General features: G+C 34.7%; 3 protein-coding genes across 3 annotated transcripts in view; 1 reads left to right on the plus strand and 2 right to left on the minus strand.

Moving 5' to 3' along the window:
* Positions 1-1,646: 1,646 nt before the first annotated feature.
* LOTGIDRAFT_172216 (hypothetical protein) lies at positions 1,647-4,282 on the plus strand (the record flags this gene model as incomplete). The annotated part of the gene is made up of 3 exons (XM_009048795.1): positions 1,647-1,866; positions 2,668-2,744; positions 4,106-4,282. 3 exons carry the CDS (start codon positions 1,647-1,649, stop codon positions 4,280-4,282), a joined length of 474 nt encoding a protein of 157 aa, XP_009047043.1.
* A 6,373-nt stretch (positions 4,283-10,655) lies between these two features.
* LOTGIDRAFT_138668 (hypothetical protein) lies at positions 10,656-10,850 on the minus strand (the record flags this gene model as incomplete). The annotated part of the gene is made up of 1 exon (XM_009048796.1): positions 10,656-10,850. A coding segment is annotated over one exon (195 nt), but the record flags the coding sequence as incomplete, so codon positions are not given.
* Positions 10,851-13,592: 2,742 nt separating this feature from the next.
* The window catches only part of LOTGIDRAFT_172217 (hypothetical protein), a gene marked incomplete at both ends in the record, with an annotated part of 6,212 nt that continues 168 nt past the window's right edge, over positions 13,593-19,636 (minus strand). The window contains 4 exons of the mRNA XM_009048797.1: positions 13,593-13,904; positions 15,619-15,757; positions 16,853-16,927; positions 18,749-18,880. Of these exons, the coding sequence (XP_009047045.1) occupies positions 13,593-13,904; positions 15,619-15,757; positions 16,853-16,927; positions 18,749-18,880 (658 nt within the window). The remainder of the gene's footprint in view (positions 13,905-15,618; positions 15,758-16,852; positions 16,928-18,748; positions 18,881-19,636) is intronic.

Genomic DNA, 19,636 nt, shown 5'->3' on the forward strand with positions numbered 1-19,636 from the left:
ACCCAAAAATAGGCAGTCAAAAAACCCCAAAAGGGAGAGAGAAAGAAGATTCTAAAAATAGCCTGGACTACATTCCTATACAATCATTTGCATAAAATGTTTTAGTGGAGTGAGTCCATCTTGGATACAGTAGATATTGAATTGTTTTTCTCGTAGTACATCAAGCAGATCAGTTCTCTTTTTAAAGTCTCTAAAACCCCTGCAGTGAAAGTATCTTTAGATGCTGCATAACTTAAATGATTAAAAAGAATGTATTATAAATGAAAACATTTACCCACATTCATACAAAGAGTATCATAAAAATAAAAATAAAGTTTTGTACATTATGTATATAAATATCTCTAATCGCCCATTTGAATGGGGTTTCTTCAAGTGTACTACAAAAATTAGGTTAGGTTCTCTCTTTTGTGTGCCTTCAGTTTCATTATGCAAAATCATTTAAGTGTGAAAAAGCATATTGATAAGAATATTATCCATATATATTGTAATTTTGTTACCATGTTAATCTTTCATAATGGGAAAATGTCATTTTACTACCAATAAGCATAGAATAACTGATATAGTGTATACCTTCAAAAAGAAAGAAGAGAAAATAGCATAAGGCATTAATAACAATAAACATACAATTAAATACAGGTTAATTCACAAGTATATTATCAATTTTCACTATATGTCTTCCAGCGGGTGTTTTTATTTTGCCTAGTTTCAAGCTGCACACTTTTATATGTCTCTCGAATTCTGGTCTGCATAGATTTTTGTCTCATGCCATATGCTGTTTTAGCAAGTTGTGACCTTTGTTTTTATTAATTCTTTAAGAAGGTCACTGCGAATTGATATACCTTTATCAAATCTATATTTGCCAGTAAAAGTCTGAGTTAGAATGTTATTTCGATCAGATAAATGGACAAATTTCACAATTATTGATTCTGGAAGGTTAGACCGTCCCTGAATGGCATTTGGATATTTGGATATTTGGTAGCCTGTGTACATTGGCAATAGAGATCTGTTCTGAAAAGTGCATTTGGTTGTAATCGAGCTGCAGTCATCACAGGAACGCTCTTTTATGGATGGAATATTGACAACAATGGTTGATGATCAGTGAGTATATCTTCTACTATAAAGGTAAGTATGGAACTTCTTTACACCCCAGACAATACCAAGAGCTGTTTTGTCTATCTGTGAATAGTTTCTCTCAGCCTATGATAACGATCTTGAAGCGAAAGCTATTGGTCTTCAGGAAAGGTGTGTGACATGACAGCTCCAATTCTATATGGTGATGCGTTACATGTTAGCTTAACTGGTTTGTCTGGATCATAGTGTACCAAAATTTGATTGAGGTGCATTGTTGATGGCTTCTATTTTTGAAGGAGATTTATGCAGTCTGTGACGATATATATTATATAAGGTTTATGTAGACCAGTGCTGTTGAGTGTCTGGATAAAAGAGACTGTCGACCAAGATAAGATAACTCTAGTTTTGTTGTTCGATTTTGCAGCCTAGAATAAAGTTTAGTTAGAATCCACTTGTTATAATTACGTTAGTAAACGTAACATGGCGTCAGAAGTGGCTGACATGGTACCATAAATTTGTGAAGAAGGTCCTGCTATAAATTTTCTTTGAAAATAGACTGAGAAAACCTAATAATAATGTCGGGAAATGATAATCAGCAAGCAGGAAACAGTGTCAACAATGCCAACGCCAATGAAGGCAATAATATAGCCCAACCACAACAACAGATTTTTGTCTCCGTAAATTTACCTATACCTCCTCAACTAGATTTAGAGGGTGACCTGTCCACAAATTGGAAGGATTTTAAGGCAGTATGGCACAATTATGAGATAGCCTCTAGAATAGCTAAACAGCCAAGTAGATTTCGAACTGCCACGTTTAAAACTGTAATTGGAGCTGCAGCATTGAAGATTATAGATCCCCTACCATTTACAGAAGATGAGGACAAATATGATATTGATGTTTTGATACAGAAATTAGAAGGCTATTGTATTGGTACCATAAATGAAATCTATGAGAGATTTGTATTCAACAAAAGAGATCAGCTGCCAGATGAAAGTATTGACTCGTACCTGTCTGTTTTAAAGACTTTGGTTAAATCATGCAACTATGGTGTATTGGAAGAAAGCTTGATTAGAGATAGAATAGTCACTGGTATTAAAGATAATGCACCAAGAAAACAGTTACTAAAGAAAGCTGACTTGACTTTGAAGAAATGTATAGATATTTGTAGATCTTTTGAGTCCACCACTAAACAGATGAAAGATATGAATTCAGATAAACCTGTTAAATCTTCTAGAAATGAAGCTGATGAAATAAAAATAGTGAAGAAAAGGCCCCAACAGAATTTCAAATCCAGAATAAATAGACATACACATATCTCTGATAACAGAAAAGAAGATGACAGAAGATATCCGAAGCAGAATAGAGAAGAATTTAAATCTTTGTGTAAATATTGTGGTTATAGACATTTCAGAAAGAAAGAACCTTGTACAGCATGGGGTCAGATATGTGATAATTGTGGAGAAAACAATCACTTTCGGAAGAAATGTTTGAGAAAATATAAAGGAGGCAACCAGTCTGGTAGAAATAGAAATCAGGTTCACACAATAGATGATTATGAAGATCATTGTGGAAGAAATGATATTTTAATGGTAGAATCAGAGAATTTATATTCAATAAATGATGATTATCCTAAAAGAATATTTGCCATGTTAGAACTTATAGACAATCCTGTAAGGTTCCAGTTAGATTGTGGATCTACTGTTAAAGCTTTACCAGAAAAGATTTTTCTTTTATATATTACCAGTGCTATCTAAAAGTAGAATATTCAGCGTTGTTGATGTCCGTAATGGGTTTTGGCATATTGAGTTAGATACCCAGAGCAGTTATTTAACAACATTTAGTACGATGTGGGGAAGATATAGATGGTTACGAATGCCATTTGGAATCAGTCCTGCTCCTGAAGAATTTCAACGAAGAATTCATCAAGCCATAGAAGGTTTAGAAGGCGTACATGCTATACACGATGATATCATTATACATGGTAATGGTGCAACTGACGCGGAAGCCATTGTAGATCATGACAGAAAGTTAATAGCTCTATTTGAAAGGTGTAGAGAAATAAACATTAAGCTGAATAGAGACAAGTTGAAACTGCGACTTAAAGAAGTATCCTATATGGGCCATGTATTGTCCAGTGAAGATTTGAAAGCAGACCCTGCTAAAATAGAAGCAATAGTAAGAATGCCTCGTCCTGATGACAAGAAAGGATTACAGAGAATATTGGGAATGGTAAATTATCTCCAGAAATTCGCACCAGGTTTATCCGATGCCACAAAACCGCTCCGAGAGTTGATTAAAGATGAAAGTGAATATGTATGGGATGAAGTTCACGACAAATGTCTTGACAAGATAAAGAATATTATTGTCCAAGCTCCTGTATTGAAGTATTTTGATAAGAACTGTGAAACAACTATTCAATGCGATGCAAGTGATTTTGGGCTTGGTGCTTGTCTAATGCAAGAAGGACAACCTGTAGCTTTTGTCTCGCGAACATTAACTAACACTGAGCGCAATTATGCCCAAATTGAAAAAGAGTTGCTAGCTATTGTATTTGCGATGGAGAAATTTGATAACTATGTTTATGGACGAAAAGTGTCAATTGAATCGGACCATAAACCACTAGAGACAATTTTAAAAACGAGTAACAAATGCGCCTTAAAGATTGCAGCGAATGATGCTTCGTTTACAGAAATTTGACTTTGAAGTAATTTACAAGAAGGGATCTCTATTATATTTAGCAGATACTCTCAGTAGAGCCTGCCTTTCTAGAACGGAAGCCAAGAAGAACAACTTTGATCAAATTATGATGGTTGATAATAGAAGTGAAATTGAAAAGGAAATAGAATCTGTTGATCCAGTAGTTAATTTACCAATGTCCACTGAAAGAGTTCAAAAAATGATCCTGTGATGACAACTTTATCTCGAGTCGTGCATAAAGGATAGCCGATGCATAAAACTAATGTTCCAAATAATATAAGAGACTATTTTGTATTTCGTGAAGAAATAACTAAGTAATGGTTTAATATTTAAGAATGATAGACTGATAGTTCCTGAAAGTTGTCGCGAAGATATCACGAAAACATTACACGCTAGTCATTTAGGAGTCCAGGCTATGTTGAGAAACGCACGGGAAGCTGTTTATTGGCCGAGAATGTGTAAAGAATTGACTGAGTACTCATCAAGATGTGGAACATGTCAAAGAGTCTAAAGGTGACCAGCAGAGAGAAAGTTTGATTTCACACCAGGTTCCAGAGCGACCTTGGCAAATACTAGGAACTGATTTATTTGAATTAGATGGTCATGATTACGTGATTTTAGTTGACTATTATTCTGATTATTATGAGGTGGATAAGTTGAGAAATAAAACTTCTAGTGAAGTCATTGGTAAATTGAAATGTCATTTAGCTCGTCATGGTTTACCTGACAAGATTATTAGTGACAATGGACCACAATATAATTCTGCTAGTTTTAAGAACTTTGCTCAAGACTACGATTTTATTCATATTACGAGTTCGCCCCATTATCCACAGGGCAACAGTAAAGCCGAAAATGCCGTAAAGCAAGCAAAGAAGATAATTGGTAAAGCCCATCGTTCGGGTGAAGATGCCTTATTATCACTGTTGGATTCTCGTAATGTTCCATCTGAAACTATTGGTAGTATAGTCCTGTTCAGAGATTGTTTGGAAGGCGAACCAGAACATTAGTACCAACTGCAAGTAGACTACTTAATCCGAAAACTGAAAGAAATATACAGAAACGTCTTAAGGAAAGGAAGGATAGACAAGCTAATTACTATAATAAAGGAACACGAGATTTAATTCCTTTAAAGAGGGGGTTGTAAGAGTTAGACCTTTTGGAAGAAATAACTATTGAAGAAAGGCTGAAGTGAAGTCGAGAGTGAATATTAGATCGTATTTGATAGAAACTGAAGATGGTGTAGTGTATAGACGAAATCGGAGACATTTGAGATTAACCAATGAATATCAACCTGAAGTAATTTATGATGATGATTTCTTTGATGAACTAGTTGAAAATGGTCATAGACAATAAGTGCAAACCTCAGGTTGATGTTAACCCCGATACTGTTAATCCAAATCAAATGCCAATTCCTCAACCTGATGGAGACAATAATCGACGTCACATGACACGATCAGGTCGAACCGTTAGGTCCACTAGGAAAAATGATTTTCTATTACTATTAGAATTTTATGTTTTACACAATGTTTGTATTTTGTTAGTTTTTTTTAAAAAGTGTATCTTTGCAAAGTACTATGATTACTGAAATAATATTCATGGAAGGTGTCTTTATAAAAAATCATAGTGCTTTGAATTGTTAAACGTTAATCGTAATAGTTCAAAAGTTTAAGTTTGTTGAAGGGGGGATGTGGCAATATATATTATATAAGGTTTGTGTAGACCAGTGCTGTTGAGTGTCTGGATAAAAGAGACTGTCGACCAAGATAAGATAACTCTAGTTTTGTTGTTGTTCGCAGACTAGAATAAAGTTTAGTTAGAGTCCACTTGTTATAATTACGTTAGTAAACATAACACAGTCCACGTTCTTGATGTTTTCGACCAGATTTAGTCATATCATCAAGTAGACATTCAGTCATTGGTATTCCTTGCAATACTTGTTCTATTGACCTTTGCCAAATAGCTGGGACTGATGCTATACCAAATATAAGTCGGTTGTACCGGAACAGACCCTTATGTGTGTTAATGGTGAGTAGAGGTTTCTATGTGTAGATAAGCATTAAGTAGATCTATTTTTGAGTAATTAACTCAGCTAAATCAATTTCTATGTCTGTATCTTTCTGATTCATAACTATTGTCCAATGAATGAATACATTTATTCTTACTATTGTGTTTCTTATGCTTTACTTGTTCCGAATTTCTGCATGCTCTTGCAAATGTGACCTTTTTTACCTCATTTTAGACAAGTTTCATCTTTAAGTCTGCATTCATCTTCTCTGTGACCAGGCCTTATACGCCTTTCATATTTTAGGATTTTCGATTTTTCACCTGCCTGCTTTTTAAACGCCCACATGAATATGTGGTCGTATATTGTAGTCGCCCCTGTCCGTCAGTCCGTCGGTCTGTCGGTCTGTCGGTCCGTCCGTCAACATTTCTTGTGAGCACTATAGAGACTACAGTTTTTATCTGATTTTGATAAAACTTGGTGTGATGCTTTAGATTGATAAGGTCAAGTTCGAATTTGACATATTTTCGATGAACGGTTTTGAGATATTGCCCTTGACTTAGAACGCCTTGAAATTTGTTAAAAATTGTTCGTGAGCAGGATTGAAGCTACAGTTTTCATCCGATTCTGATGAAACTTGGTGTGATCTTTGGAATTCATAAGATCTCGGACAAGTTCTAACTTGACGCATTTTCGATGAACGGTTTTTGAGTTATTGCCCTTGACTTTGTTAAAACACGTCGAAATTTGTTAAAAATAGTTCGTGAGCAGGATTGAAGCTACAGTTTTCAACTGATTCTGATGAAATTTGGTGTAATCATTGGAATTGATAAGATCTCGGACAATTCTAACTTGGCGCATTTACGATGAATGGTTTTTGAGTTATTGCCCTTGACTTTGTAAAAACACGTCAAAATTTGTTAAAAATAGTTCGTGAACAGGATTGAAACTACAGTTTTCAACCGATTCTGATGAAACTTGGTGTAATCATTGGAATTGATAAGATCTCGGACAAGTTCTAACTTAACGCATTTCTGATGAACGGTTTTTGAGTTATTGCCATTGACTTTGTTAAAACGTGTTGAAATTTGTTAAAAATAGTTTGTGAGCAGGATTGACGCTACAGTTTTCAACCGATTCTGATGAAACTTGGTGTGATCATTGGAATTGATAAGATCTCGGACAAGTTCTAATTTGACGCATTTTCAATGAACGGTTTTTGAGTAGTTGCCCTTGACTTTGTAAAAACGCGTCAAAATTTGTTAAAAATAGTTCGTGAGCAGGACTGACGCTACAGTTTTCAACCGATTCTGATGAAACTTGTTGTGATCATTGGAATTGATAAGATCTCGGACAGGTTCTAACTTGACGCATTTTCGATGAAATGTTTTTGATTTCGGGGAAGGGAGGGTTTCATTCTCCCAAATGTACAGGCCTAGGGTGGAGCAGACACTTTATGTAGAAATTAGGATTAAGGGTCTTGATATTGGGTTTTCTTCTGTTCTTATTCTGATCTGAAATTAGAAAAAATAACTCGCCCGATGGGCGAGAAGTATAGTATCTGTTATGTACTGATTGTTTTTAGTTTACTATGAACAATATTATCATTTAAGTTCTTATTTTTTGAATATGCAACTATCATTTTCTGCTTATAGACATGGGGGAATTTCTCTTGAAGGCTCTTATAGTGGGCATGAACTATCTTGCTTGCTCGATTGCTGGTTGTATTAAACGGGACAACAAAGGGTGCTACATTATGATGAATATTTAGTCCTATAGGTCTTGCTGTATTCAATGTCTCAATCCAATGGGCCTCCCTAGATTGACGGAATTTGGTAGTTTCATCTTCGGGCAAGTCAATTTCTATACGCTCAATTGGGATTAGGGTGAGATCGTCTATTGAATGGTCGTCGAGGTTGAAATGATTAGAAACAGGCTTGCCTTTCTTTAATTTGATGTCTGACCTATGAGCATTAAAGAGAGTTTGTAAATTATTCTTAGTTTCTCCTACATATTGTTTGGGGCATTTCTTGCATGAAATTAAATATATTACATTCGAATGTTCACATGTTAGATGTTCCTGAATCGGTACCTTTTATTCGTAGAGTTGCTTACAAAATAATGAGTTTCTGATATAAAGGGACATGTTTTGCATCTACTGGATAAAACATGGAGCACTTCTTAAACCTGGAGGTACTTCGGCATAAAGTCTGTTTTTAGCTGCTATCTGTGCTAAGGTGGAATTTTTTATGTTTCGTAAAAATCGTTTAGAGTACCCACGCTCTTTCAGTTTTGAGAAAACAATCGTACAGGCTTGGTTGAAATCAGAAGATCTTGTACAAATTCGATGAAATCGTAAAACTTGTGACTTAATTATACCAGAAAAGGTATGTTTTGGGTGAAAGGGGCTCTTGTGCAAGAGTTGATGAGTATCAGTTTCTTTGAAATACACTTTAATATCCAGTTTATTTGTTTCTGCTATGGAATCTCCCTTAAAGACTGTGGTATCGAGAAAGTCTATGCTTTTGTCACTCACGTTTGCGGTTAGTTTGATTGGTTAGTTTAGCATTTCCAAAGTGTCTTTGACAGCTGTGGCAACTGATATTTCTAAGACTCTGTCATGATTTATGTTGTCTTCCGTCAAGAGTCTTTTCTGAATGGCTTCACTCCAATAGATATTAGAAGCGCGCCTAGGGAACACAATATGTTCGTATGTTGCAGGTGCGACATGTAAAGTAAAGTTTACACTAGCGTTTTCTTTACGTTTACCGATGACCAAGCCAGTGTAAATGGGTTGTCTCGAGGGCCTTGTCTGAATGCGTCAGTTGTGTCGCTCATATGTCTCTCTCTCTCCCTCTAATCGGTCTTGAGCCAAGGAGAGAACATAACGATCCGAACCGCAAAACGAAACTCAAAATCCAAAGAATATATTGGCAAAACGTGGGAAGTATGGCGCTATACCTGGTTCAAAATGGGATTCAAATCAGATTATAAAAATTCTTAAAGTCACGTGNTCATTTCTTAGGTAGAAATGACTAATCTTATAAAATCGAAGTTACGAATATCTTATTTACTTTTTTCAATGTTAGTCTTTCTAGAACATAATTTAGACCGTAGACTTTGTAGAACGCAGAACTCGGATTGTAATCTTTGGAATCCAGTGGTCAACACTGGATCGTATCAGCTGGATCGTAATCTTTGGAACTCCTCCATCGGATCGTGTAAGCTTGATCGTAATCTTCGCATCGTCTTTTCGTTCCTTTAATATTACGGAAATTAAATTAGATCACGTGACATGTTCTGCATATCATTATCATTCGTGATTCTAATGAAAAATAAACTACCTAATGGAAAGATAACTCTGTACAGTATTTTCTTCTACAGACTACAATTCCTTATATATTTGTTTATTTTTATTGTGTATCAATATGATTATGAAGATGATATAAATATCGAATTTGGTGATGATCCTATAACTATTTCTTAGATATAAAAAATATAGTAGAACTCTACAGGCTAAAATAACTTATGGAATGATTGATTTTATTTATTAATATTATTGTTGGTGATGATCCAAAATCTTTGGTCCGAATTTATTGTGTCGACTAAGCGCATTCATTTTGTAAGCAATATAATCCAACTGATACTCACTGTACAGATCTTTGTGGAATGTCTTTATTTCATTGTGTGTTTCAATATCATAATGAAGATGATCTATATCAAATATAAATTCTAACTGATCTTGACTAATTGACTTTCTACCTAAGAAATGACCACTTGATTTTAGAATGTATACAATATTATTATATTGTATGGGAATTGGATCCTATTTGAACCAGATAAAGCGCCATACAGGCCAAGTTATATATCCAGAGGGGCAGTGATGGAAGGTGTTTATTTGCAGTAATAGAATTGGTCGGTTGTCACAATTTTTTTAGGGAGCAAAAATTAGATATATACAATGCAATGTCAATCATTAATTAAATTATTATCTCAAACTAACAATGAAATTCTAGAAATACAAAACGATTTCAAAATAAATGCAAATGCCAAATTTAAAGTTAAGATAGCTTGCCAGACAATAACTCAAAAACCGTTCATCAAAAAAAAAAAATCTTCAAATTCGAATTCGAATTCGTCCAATATCTCATCAATATATATGATCACACCATATCTGATTTAAAATCGGACGAAAACTATTGTCTTACGAGCAAAATTTTAACGCGTTTCGACTTAGTCATGGAGAAAGCCGTTCATCAAAAAATTCTTAAATTCGAACTTGTCCAAGATGTCATCAATATATATGATCAAAACAAATTTCATTAAAATCAGATGAAAATTGTAGCTTTTCTTTCGCTCACTAACAAATTTTGGCGAAATTTTAACCGTTTATCGAAAAATCGTCGAATTCGAACTTGACCGAGATCTTATTAAATAAAATGCTCAGACCAAGTTTCACCAAAATCAATTAAAATTGTAGCTTCTATTGTGCCCACAAAAAATTTTCAGGCGATTTTACCAAGTCAAGGGCAATAACTCAAAAACCGTTCATCAAAAATCATCTAAATCAGACGAAAACTGTAGTCTCTGTTGTGCCCACAAGAATAGACTCGAACCGACGGACATGAGCGACAACAATTTACGACCACATATTCATGTAGGGGTATAAAACGGCGTGCAGGACATGTTAACAAGAAAAGCACAAGGTGCAAAACTTTTATATATTGATTTTTTTTTATTTCCGACGTACAATTAAATGCAAATTAGATTATTTATAATATTTATAATCAATTTAGACAAAATATTGAGGAAAAAGACACAATTAAAGGATCGAACTTCTGTAACTGCAAATAAATTGGACGAAAGGTTTGAAGTAGAAGTTTTACAAGTAGTAGGCATACAAGAAGAAAGGGGGTTTACAGGGACAATGTTTACAATTAGAAGATTTACAAGTAGAAGATTTACAATTAGAGGATTTACAAGAAGAAGGTTTACAAGTAGTAGGTTTGCAAAGAGACGGTTCATAAAAAGAAGGTTTACAAGGAGATGGTTCATAAATAGAAGGTTTACAAGGAGATGGTTCTTAAATAGAAGGTTTACAAGGAGATGGTTCATAAAAAGACGGTTTACAAGGAGATGGTTCATAAAAAGAAGGTTTACAAGGAGATGGTTCATAAATAGAAGGTTTACAAGGAGATGGTTCTTAAATAGAAGGTTTACAAGGAGATGGTTCATAAAAAGACGGTTTACAAGGAGATGGTTCATAAATAGAAGGTTTACAAGGAGATGGTTCATAAATAGAAGGTTTACAAATGTAGGAAGTTTGCAAGTTGAAGGTTCACAAGTAGGATGTTAACAAGTGGGAAGCATACATGGAAAAGGTTTAAATAAAGAAGGTTTATAAGGAAAGGTTTTACCAGCAGGAGGTATACAAGGAGAAAGTTTACAGGTAGGACTAGTAGGGGGTTTAACAACTGGGAGGCATACATGGAAAAGGTTTAAATGTAGAGGAAAAGGAAAAGTTTTACAAGTAGGAGGTATACAAAGTAAAGTTTTAGTTGAAACCTTCAGAATAAAGGTGGGAATAGACGATGTACAGTGTGTGGTGTGCGGTGTGGTCTGTATCGATCACTGCACCGTACCTTAAGTAAGAGACAAACTCCTTGTTATATTTACTACATAATAGAGTTCAATACTATAGAATTGGGCAGGCATCAAACACAAACTCGCTAATTAAACCGGAAATGTACGTGCAATACAAATAAAGTGTTACCGGTGCATGGCGCGCATATGCTACAAAATGGTATCATTTTATAAAGCGCAATCATTAATGGGACAGTTGCGCCATTTTGGGGGTTGATTTGAGACTTGAATATATGTAAATAGTTTTCAGAAATAATAGAAACGTACAAAAATCGCATAAATCCTCAAAAATTATCTCGAACTATAGGAATTTCTTTTCCAATTTCTATAGCTGTTTTTCCTATGTATGGCAGTGTCTCAAGAAGACACGACTCGTATTTTTAACTTTCAAACGCGGGTAATTCTGGACACACGTGGGTTTGATGGCCCAGATTTCCACGGTGATCTGCGAACACAATTACTGATTGGATTAGCTAAAGAATTCTTGTTTCTGAGACTAAGGTATCATTGGTCAAAAACACGGCGCATCTGTCTCTTTAAGATATTACATTTCTCTATAATTTGACGTTCGGTGTGTTATAATTGATACATTAGTTTTCAAACATTAACCAAAAAGTATCATCATCAGTGACGTGGTGGCTCCAAATTGGCTAGAATGGCAGAAATCGTTTTGGCGCAAACCAGACACCTGAGCCTTTTGTACAATCCCATGTAGAAAAAACAACACGCCACCGAGCATCATTAAAACATAAATTTGAGCAAAAAAACCCCAAAAACTAAAAATCTCAAACAAAAACCAACCCAAATAAAGTGAATACCTATATATCAGTGCTTCTCAATCTTTTTCACCCTGTCCACCCTACCTCTGCACTACTAGAAGCCACTGCTCTCTTTCAATAATCAAGTAAATAATTTTATTCACATTTATTGAATATCAAGTCTCCAGAGATACCGTGTTCCTTAATACAGTATATGCTACCGGTGCTTAATGAACAATCTTTGTCACCGCGCTAAACCTGCATTCTACTATTTATGATGAAGGGATGGCAATAATAGTTTTTGAGTGCAGGTAGCGAGTCTCAGGTATTTCTCAATTACTTCAGAATGAAGCCACATTTGTTGACGTCTCATATTAATTCACCCCTTTTCTGACAATCCAACGTTGTTTTTTTTTTATTCACCCCTCAGATTTTTTTCACCCCCGCCAAATGTCACCCCAGATAGAGAAGCACTGACCTATATACCAAAAGATAGCTTGCCAGGCAAGGTAATATACGCCTACTGACAGCTTTGATTTTAAATATTTGGCAGTACAGTAACAATTACCAGTATGAAATATTAAACCTTCAATCTTTTGACCTTTTTGAGGCGATACTAAATAATAATAACAAGTTTCATCTAAATCTGTCAAGAATTGGGCCTTCTAGAGTGTTTACAGGCTAAAGCTTGAACACGTTTTTAAGAACAAGGGCAATACCTCATACTAAATTTTTTCTGATTTTCTATAACGTTCATCCTTGGGTGATTACAAACACTCACACTAAGTTTCGTCAAAATCCATCAAAAATTGTGCCTTCTAGAGTGTTTAAGTGCTAAAACTTGAACGCATTTTCAAGAACATAGGCAATAACTCATACTAATTATTTTTCGATTTTTTTATTTTCAATGGGGGTCATCCTTGGGTAATAACAAACATTCACACCAAGTTTCGTTAAAATCCATCAAGAATTGTACGGGTTTTCAAGAATAAGGGCAATAACACATATACTGAATATTTTTCGATTTTTATGATTTTCAATAGGCTTCATTCTTGGGTGATAAAAAAACAATCAAACCAAGTTTCATCAAAATCTGTCAAGAATTGAACCTTCTAGAGTGTTTAAAATTGAACGCGTTTTCAAGAACAAGGGCAATAACTCATACTATATATTTTTTCGATTCTTCTAATTTTCGATAGTGGTCATTGTTGGTTGATAACAAACACTCACAAAGAGTTTCGTCAAAGCAAGTCCAATAACTCATACTAAATATTGTTTCGACTTTTCTGATTTTCAAAAGGGTTCATTTTTGGGTGATTACAAACAATCAAACCAAGTTTCGTCAAAATCAGTCAAGAATTGTGCATACGGACCGACGGATGTGGGCGTATAAAATGCCTAATGAAGATATGAAATATTTATGAAACTTTAACAAAATAAATTTCATGACAAAAAGTGAGTTCTTCACCTGTGAATTTTGATTTGAATAAACATGCTGGATTTTTATGAGTCCAAAATATTCGAAAGCCTAATTCATATAAATCATGGAATATTTTTAAACCTGAGATATATTGAGTACACTTATTAGGTTTAGATAATGAACAACTTTTATCAGTATGAAATTCAACAAACAATTGTTTTATATGGGATATTGAATTAGTTTGAATTAGATTAGGAATAGTATCCCATTCCCATGCTTCTATATCCATTTTTAACACTTGTAGGTCTTCCTGAAAATAGAAATTCATCAATTATTAATATTAATCAAATGGTTTACATTTGCTACTAATACATATTTTAAATATAAAAGCCATTATCAGAATATAAGTTTGGGAAATTCATCAAACACATCTATGGAATGCCAAAACGGAAAAAATCTCTCAAGAAAAAATCAATGTCAAGAATTTTATATCTTATACCTAAAAACTTATATCAAATACCAAGAATATTAATTATATACCAAAATCATAAAGTGTTCATTTATTGTTGTAAATTATATTTTGAGAATCGGAACTTATTTCCTTTGTCGCTTGGCGACAGTTGACCTCAGTCATTGTCATGGCAGGCTTATGAACAGTGGCGAAGCCAAAAGGGAGCGGAGGGCAGCTCCGAAGGCATGTCTTTCTGGCAAAAATCTCATAACTAGGTTAGAAATTCTGGCAACCTAAGGTACTATGTGGTCTTCTGAGGGTGGGGGTGGGGGGCTAAATACCTGGGTTGCCTGAACCTAGTTACGAGATTTTTGCCTGATAAACAGGCGGGGGTAACCCCTCTGCATCCCCCCTTTTGCTCCGCCACTGCATGTGGGTCAATAGGATATTCAGCAGATATATCAAAGGAAGTGTAATATTATTCGATAGAGAATACCGAAATCTCAGCATCAAGAAATTCAATTGATTCCTACTTTTCAAATCCTGGGCAGTACAACAACTGCAAACTTGCCCGTGTGTACTCAACATGCTTCTTAGAGCATAGTTTGGTCCACCATTCAACAAACTAATAAATGAGTGAGAGGTAATATCCCGTAAGATCCGGCCTAAATTATGATGCTTGGGCACGTCGATTATCCAGATTTATCGATTTATTTGAGAAGGTGTACAATACGGCTTTAAAACTGTTGTCACTGGATGTTACTCTGACTCCAGTTGAAATGAACAATTATCGTGCAAGCAATTTAGTGCGCTCGTCGAAGACCAAATACATTCTGAAATTTCAAACGGAAACCTTGTGGTGACTGACATGACAACTGTGAGCGGTATGTATGATATTATTCCCGTCCCAATTAGTTCTGATAATCTTCAATTTTATATAACATATTTAGTTAAAGTTACAAATTTGCTTCGGTGCAACAATACCAACATAATGGTCTAACAATTTCACATTTACACTAACAGCAAAAATCTTTGGATCCAATTAAGGATAATTACATGTTAAAACTATTGCTAGCAGGAGATATATAGGAACGAGATATAGGAACCAATCAGACACCTGCTGATCTTATCAAGATTAAGTCAGTTTGGGATTTTTATCTTTAGATGATAATTCATTTTGGTTGACACCATCAAGGCTATAGGCTTCTAGGAAAGTGACGCAGTATTGCGTTAACCTGATTTTCCCAAAAATTACAGCACGAATTTGGTTTAATATCAAGTTTTAATGGTTTTATCCTTTTAATTCTCTTCTAAACTTCAATTACAATACTGAGTTGGGGTATTTTCCTTATCTTTTGTTTTGATTATTAATCTTTTGCCAGTAATCTTTTAATGTTATGATTTTATAAATAATAAAAATTCTTGGTACTTGATTTCTTGGCTTAACATTTCAACTTCTTGGTATATTATTAAATGTCTTGCAATATATAATTTTAATTCTGTGTAAGTGATTTTTTCTAGTTCATTTTTTTCGCTTTTGCATTCCATGCGCAGTTGACTATTTTCAACTTACTTTTTTATGGCCAAGATCCTTTAAAATATCACTCAATGGTAAAACCTTCCATCCATTGTTTATGACCTTATTAGTTCCTGCTATACCAATAGGTATAAAATGAACTAAGTTACTTCTATTGTGAGCTTTTGTATTCATGCTTTAAGAGAAAAACAATTTGCAATGCAATCAGAAATGAATTATCTCAGTCAGTTTGATGGATTCACTCTATAATTGTATATATCTTCCTTAGTGAGTCAATAAGTTAGATTCCCCCAATATTCACACCAACTATAAATTGGAATAATTTTTATCCAGGCAAAATATGGATGTTTATTTTCTTAAGTCAGACTACAAGCAATTCTTGTCTCCGGTGTCATGGTTCCTCCGACAGACTCCGGCACTCCGACAAGACATTGGAGACTTGATATTCGCGAAATGAAAAGCACGTTTTTATAACGCAGGCTGCAATAAAAATTTGGAATGTTGATATTACGTATGAAGAAACGAAACAATAAGTAAATAATTTTTCAACATCTATAGTATGTCTTTTGACAAATGTCGTATAAGATAAATGATATTTCACAGACTGAAATAATAAGTGGTTAGGCCTAAAGGTCAGGAGGAACATTTCGGGCAATAATTCTGCTCTCTGCTTTGAGAGGTCAGAATAGTCCGAAACATACTATAGCGCGCATACTTTCTAAACATTTTCTGTCAAAAGACATACGATAGATGTTGAAAAATGATTTATTTATTGTTTCGTTTTTTCATACGTAATAAAAACATTCCAACTTTTTATTGCAGCCCGCGTGATAAAAACGTGCTTTTCAATTCGCGAATATCAAGTCTCAAATGTCTTGTCGGAGTGTCGGAATTTGTCGGAGGAACCATTTCACAAAATGATTTTTTGCTTTTATACTAACTAATTGTATAAGTTTAGTAGAATGGATGGAACATTAAACTTGTCCCTCAATGCAACAGTATCCATAAACAGTTGGTGAGCAAAATTCAATAATTATATCATAAAATCTTTAATTTACATTGGTCAGAATTAGGTCCATTAATCTAAGTTGTCTTGACTAACGTTCACCACATGGGAGCAAACATGGAAGAGTGTGCAACTTTCTTGCGAAAAATCTGAATAGTGTTAGTCATTAATTACACAACAAATTCGATAAATATTTTCTCCTCTGAAGATTCTTCTTCACTAAATCAGATGGACTTTTTAAAGAAATAAACTCATAACACATACCTAGGATCAAAGGAAAATACTGGAATATCATATTTTTTAGAAATAGCATCATCAAAACTAAAATCATTATTAATTCTGAAATAAAAACGACAAACCAAGTAAAAATATAACTTAGTAAACAATTATAATTTATAATATTATATATACCAAAATGCTTGAAATCAATTCACAGTGAAGTGGAACCTAAAATTCATTGAGATCCATTGGTCTGATTCATTTTTCAAAAAGTTGATTCTAGTGGCTGATCAAATTTTTTCAGCAAGCCATATTCTTAACCATGGTATGCATACTTACTAAAAAGCATATTCCGACCAGAAACGACTAGGAAACGAAGAGGAACGGCCAAAGAAAACGCAATCAGAAACCGTGCAGAAAAACGACCAGGAATATAACCAGGCCGAACACGGGGCATTTCGCTTTTTGTGTAGATCAATCATTTTTTTGTCCAATTTGGGATAACTATACACGATTATATATAGAGAAATATGTCCATCTTTAAAATACCAATGTCGTCATTACAAAATGCATATGTCAATGCTGCAAAGTAAAATTGTCGATTTGTATCGACCTGGCAACAGAGAAACTATTTTTAACATCAAATTTAAGAATTTCCGAGTTAAAAAATACATGACGTGATATCTGCGCGAACAGAGTGCTTCGAACTACGGACCTACAACTCTTCACTTCCGGAGGTAGGTTTGTGAAATCACTGCTGATTGGTTATTAACAATTAGTCATCCAATCAGGATCCATTTTTCATAATCAAATATCGGCTTGTAGGCCTACAGTAAAAATGGAAAGGTAAGGGAATTTCCCCCTATATGTTGGCATGCAGTTTGATGTATTTCCCGCTCAAAACGTTACATTTTTTTCTTAGCTTTTATTTTTAATATGGCCACTTCAGTTAGGGTCTAACGACGGACCTCTTGAACGTTCTTCAAATTAACACTTTGACCTACCTGATAACCACTGCGTCACAAAATGCCTGCGCTGGTAGAAATTTGATTAGTTAAAGCAGGCATCATTGAGTTAGTTCAAAAAGATGAATTTGACGAAAGTTCAAGAGGGCTGTAACTAAATGAAGTGGCTATATAAAAAATAAAAGATACCGGTAATAAAAAAAAATGAACGAAAGTTTAATTAATAATTCCAATTTGATGAACAAGCAATATTGTCACAGTCTTTAATAGAGACAATTATCTAAATGAACTTAAAGATGGGTTTCCTTGATTTTTAGTGTCAAATTAAGCAGTTCTCCCATCCCTCCCAATTAAAAATTCTTAGAACTCAAAAAGGACCATCACCTATTGATTCTAAGAAACGCTGGTGCTGATTGATTTTCAACAGCTGAAAAGTTGCACCGTCTGCGGTGAAACCATATAACTGAGCCAACCCACATGCGAGACAAATAGCCGAGCTGTTGACTCACCACGTGTGCGCCGGACTTGAGGTTGTTTCCTGGTCGTTTCACGTTTTCTTTGGTCGACTCCTGGTCGTTTCAAGCCGCTTCATGATTTAGTAAGTACGATTTACAAGTAGTTTTATTTTCCAATTTAGTTATTCCTACATAGTGCAACAGCATTCATTGACAACTGTACGTGATCATAATTCATTGTAGTCTTCCTACACTTTTCCGATCACTCAGCTCTCAACAAACTTATTTGTGGGTACGACCAATGTCGAGCGGCAGAGATCTAGGCTAGGCCCACTGCACTGACGCTCGCAGTGGCATTTCTAAGAAATTGCCACTGATTACTCAAATTGGCGGTGGCGTTTTTCTTGCACAAATGGCAGAATGTGGCTAAAAAGAATTGGGAGGAAGTGGAAGCTAATAACTGCAGCTCAAGTGTTTACAAGTCAGTCAACAACAATTATTTAGAAAAAGAAAAAGCTTACCCAAAAGAATAAACGAAACCATCTTTAGTTGGTCTGTAAGGTTCATCTGCACAAACATCCCATCCACCATCAGTTATTTTACCCATTCTTAGTCTATCTTTACACTCATATTGTATATTTTGATCTAAATATCTACAATAACAAAATGATAACACATAGATCTGATAATCATTAACAATTTCACCTAACGGTATTTATTTCAATTTCTTTTTTTTTCTTTTTTTCAAATAGGAATATATTACCCTAGGTATATTTATTGCATACCGATGTGTCCCTGGATTTGAAATTGAAAATGAGAATAAAGAATGAATTTGTGCCGGTTTTCCAGGGAAATGGATCTAAATTACCATGGAAACGATAACAATAAATGGATACTATGCAATATATACTCAGAGTTATACCATATTCTCAAAAAAACATGCGAGAACGTCCATTTTGAATGAACCAGGAATTGATTGCTTGAATAACAAGCCATAACCTTGTCATACAATAAATAAGGCAGCACTTAACATGGCAGGCAACGAAGTAAGTAACCTATAAATACTTCAAATTAAAATACTAAACGTTTTAAGTCCAAATATCAAATTTTAGTTTTATTTCACAACTGACGTACTACTTTCTGCACGTGTCTCCAACGTGAGTTATATGTCACTTCATCGACCGATTCAGGTGCATGTGGTCCGCTGGTTTGACCAAAAATGAAATTGTTGGGAGTCAAAACTAGATCATCTTGGGGATCGACGCCCTGATTACACAAAGGTTGTAAGTCCTTCAGCCTAAGTTATTAAATAAAACAAATCGGAACAAGCATAATGTGGGGTGAAGTGGGAAGGGATGAACTGGGAAAAGGGCAAAATATCAAAGGGCGTTATGGGAAAGGGGCGAAAC

This window comes from Lottia gigantea, assembly GCF_000327385.1.
Source record: "Lottia gigantea unplaced genomic scaffold LOTGIsca_128, whole genome shotgun sequence".
Taxonomy (NCBI): Eukaryota; Metazoa; Mollusca; class Gastropoda; family Lottiidae; genus Lottia; species Lottia gigantea.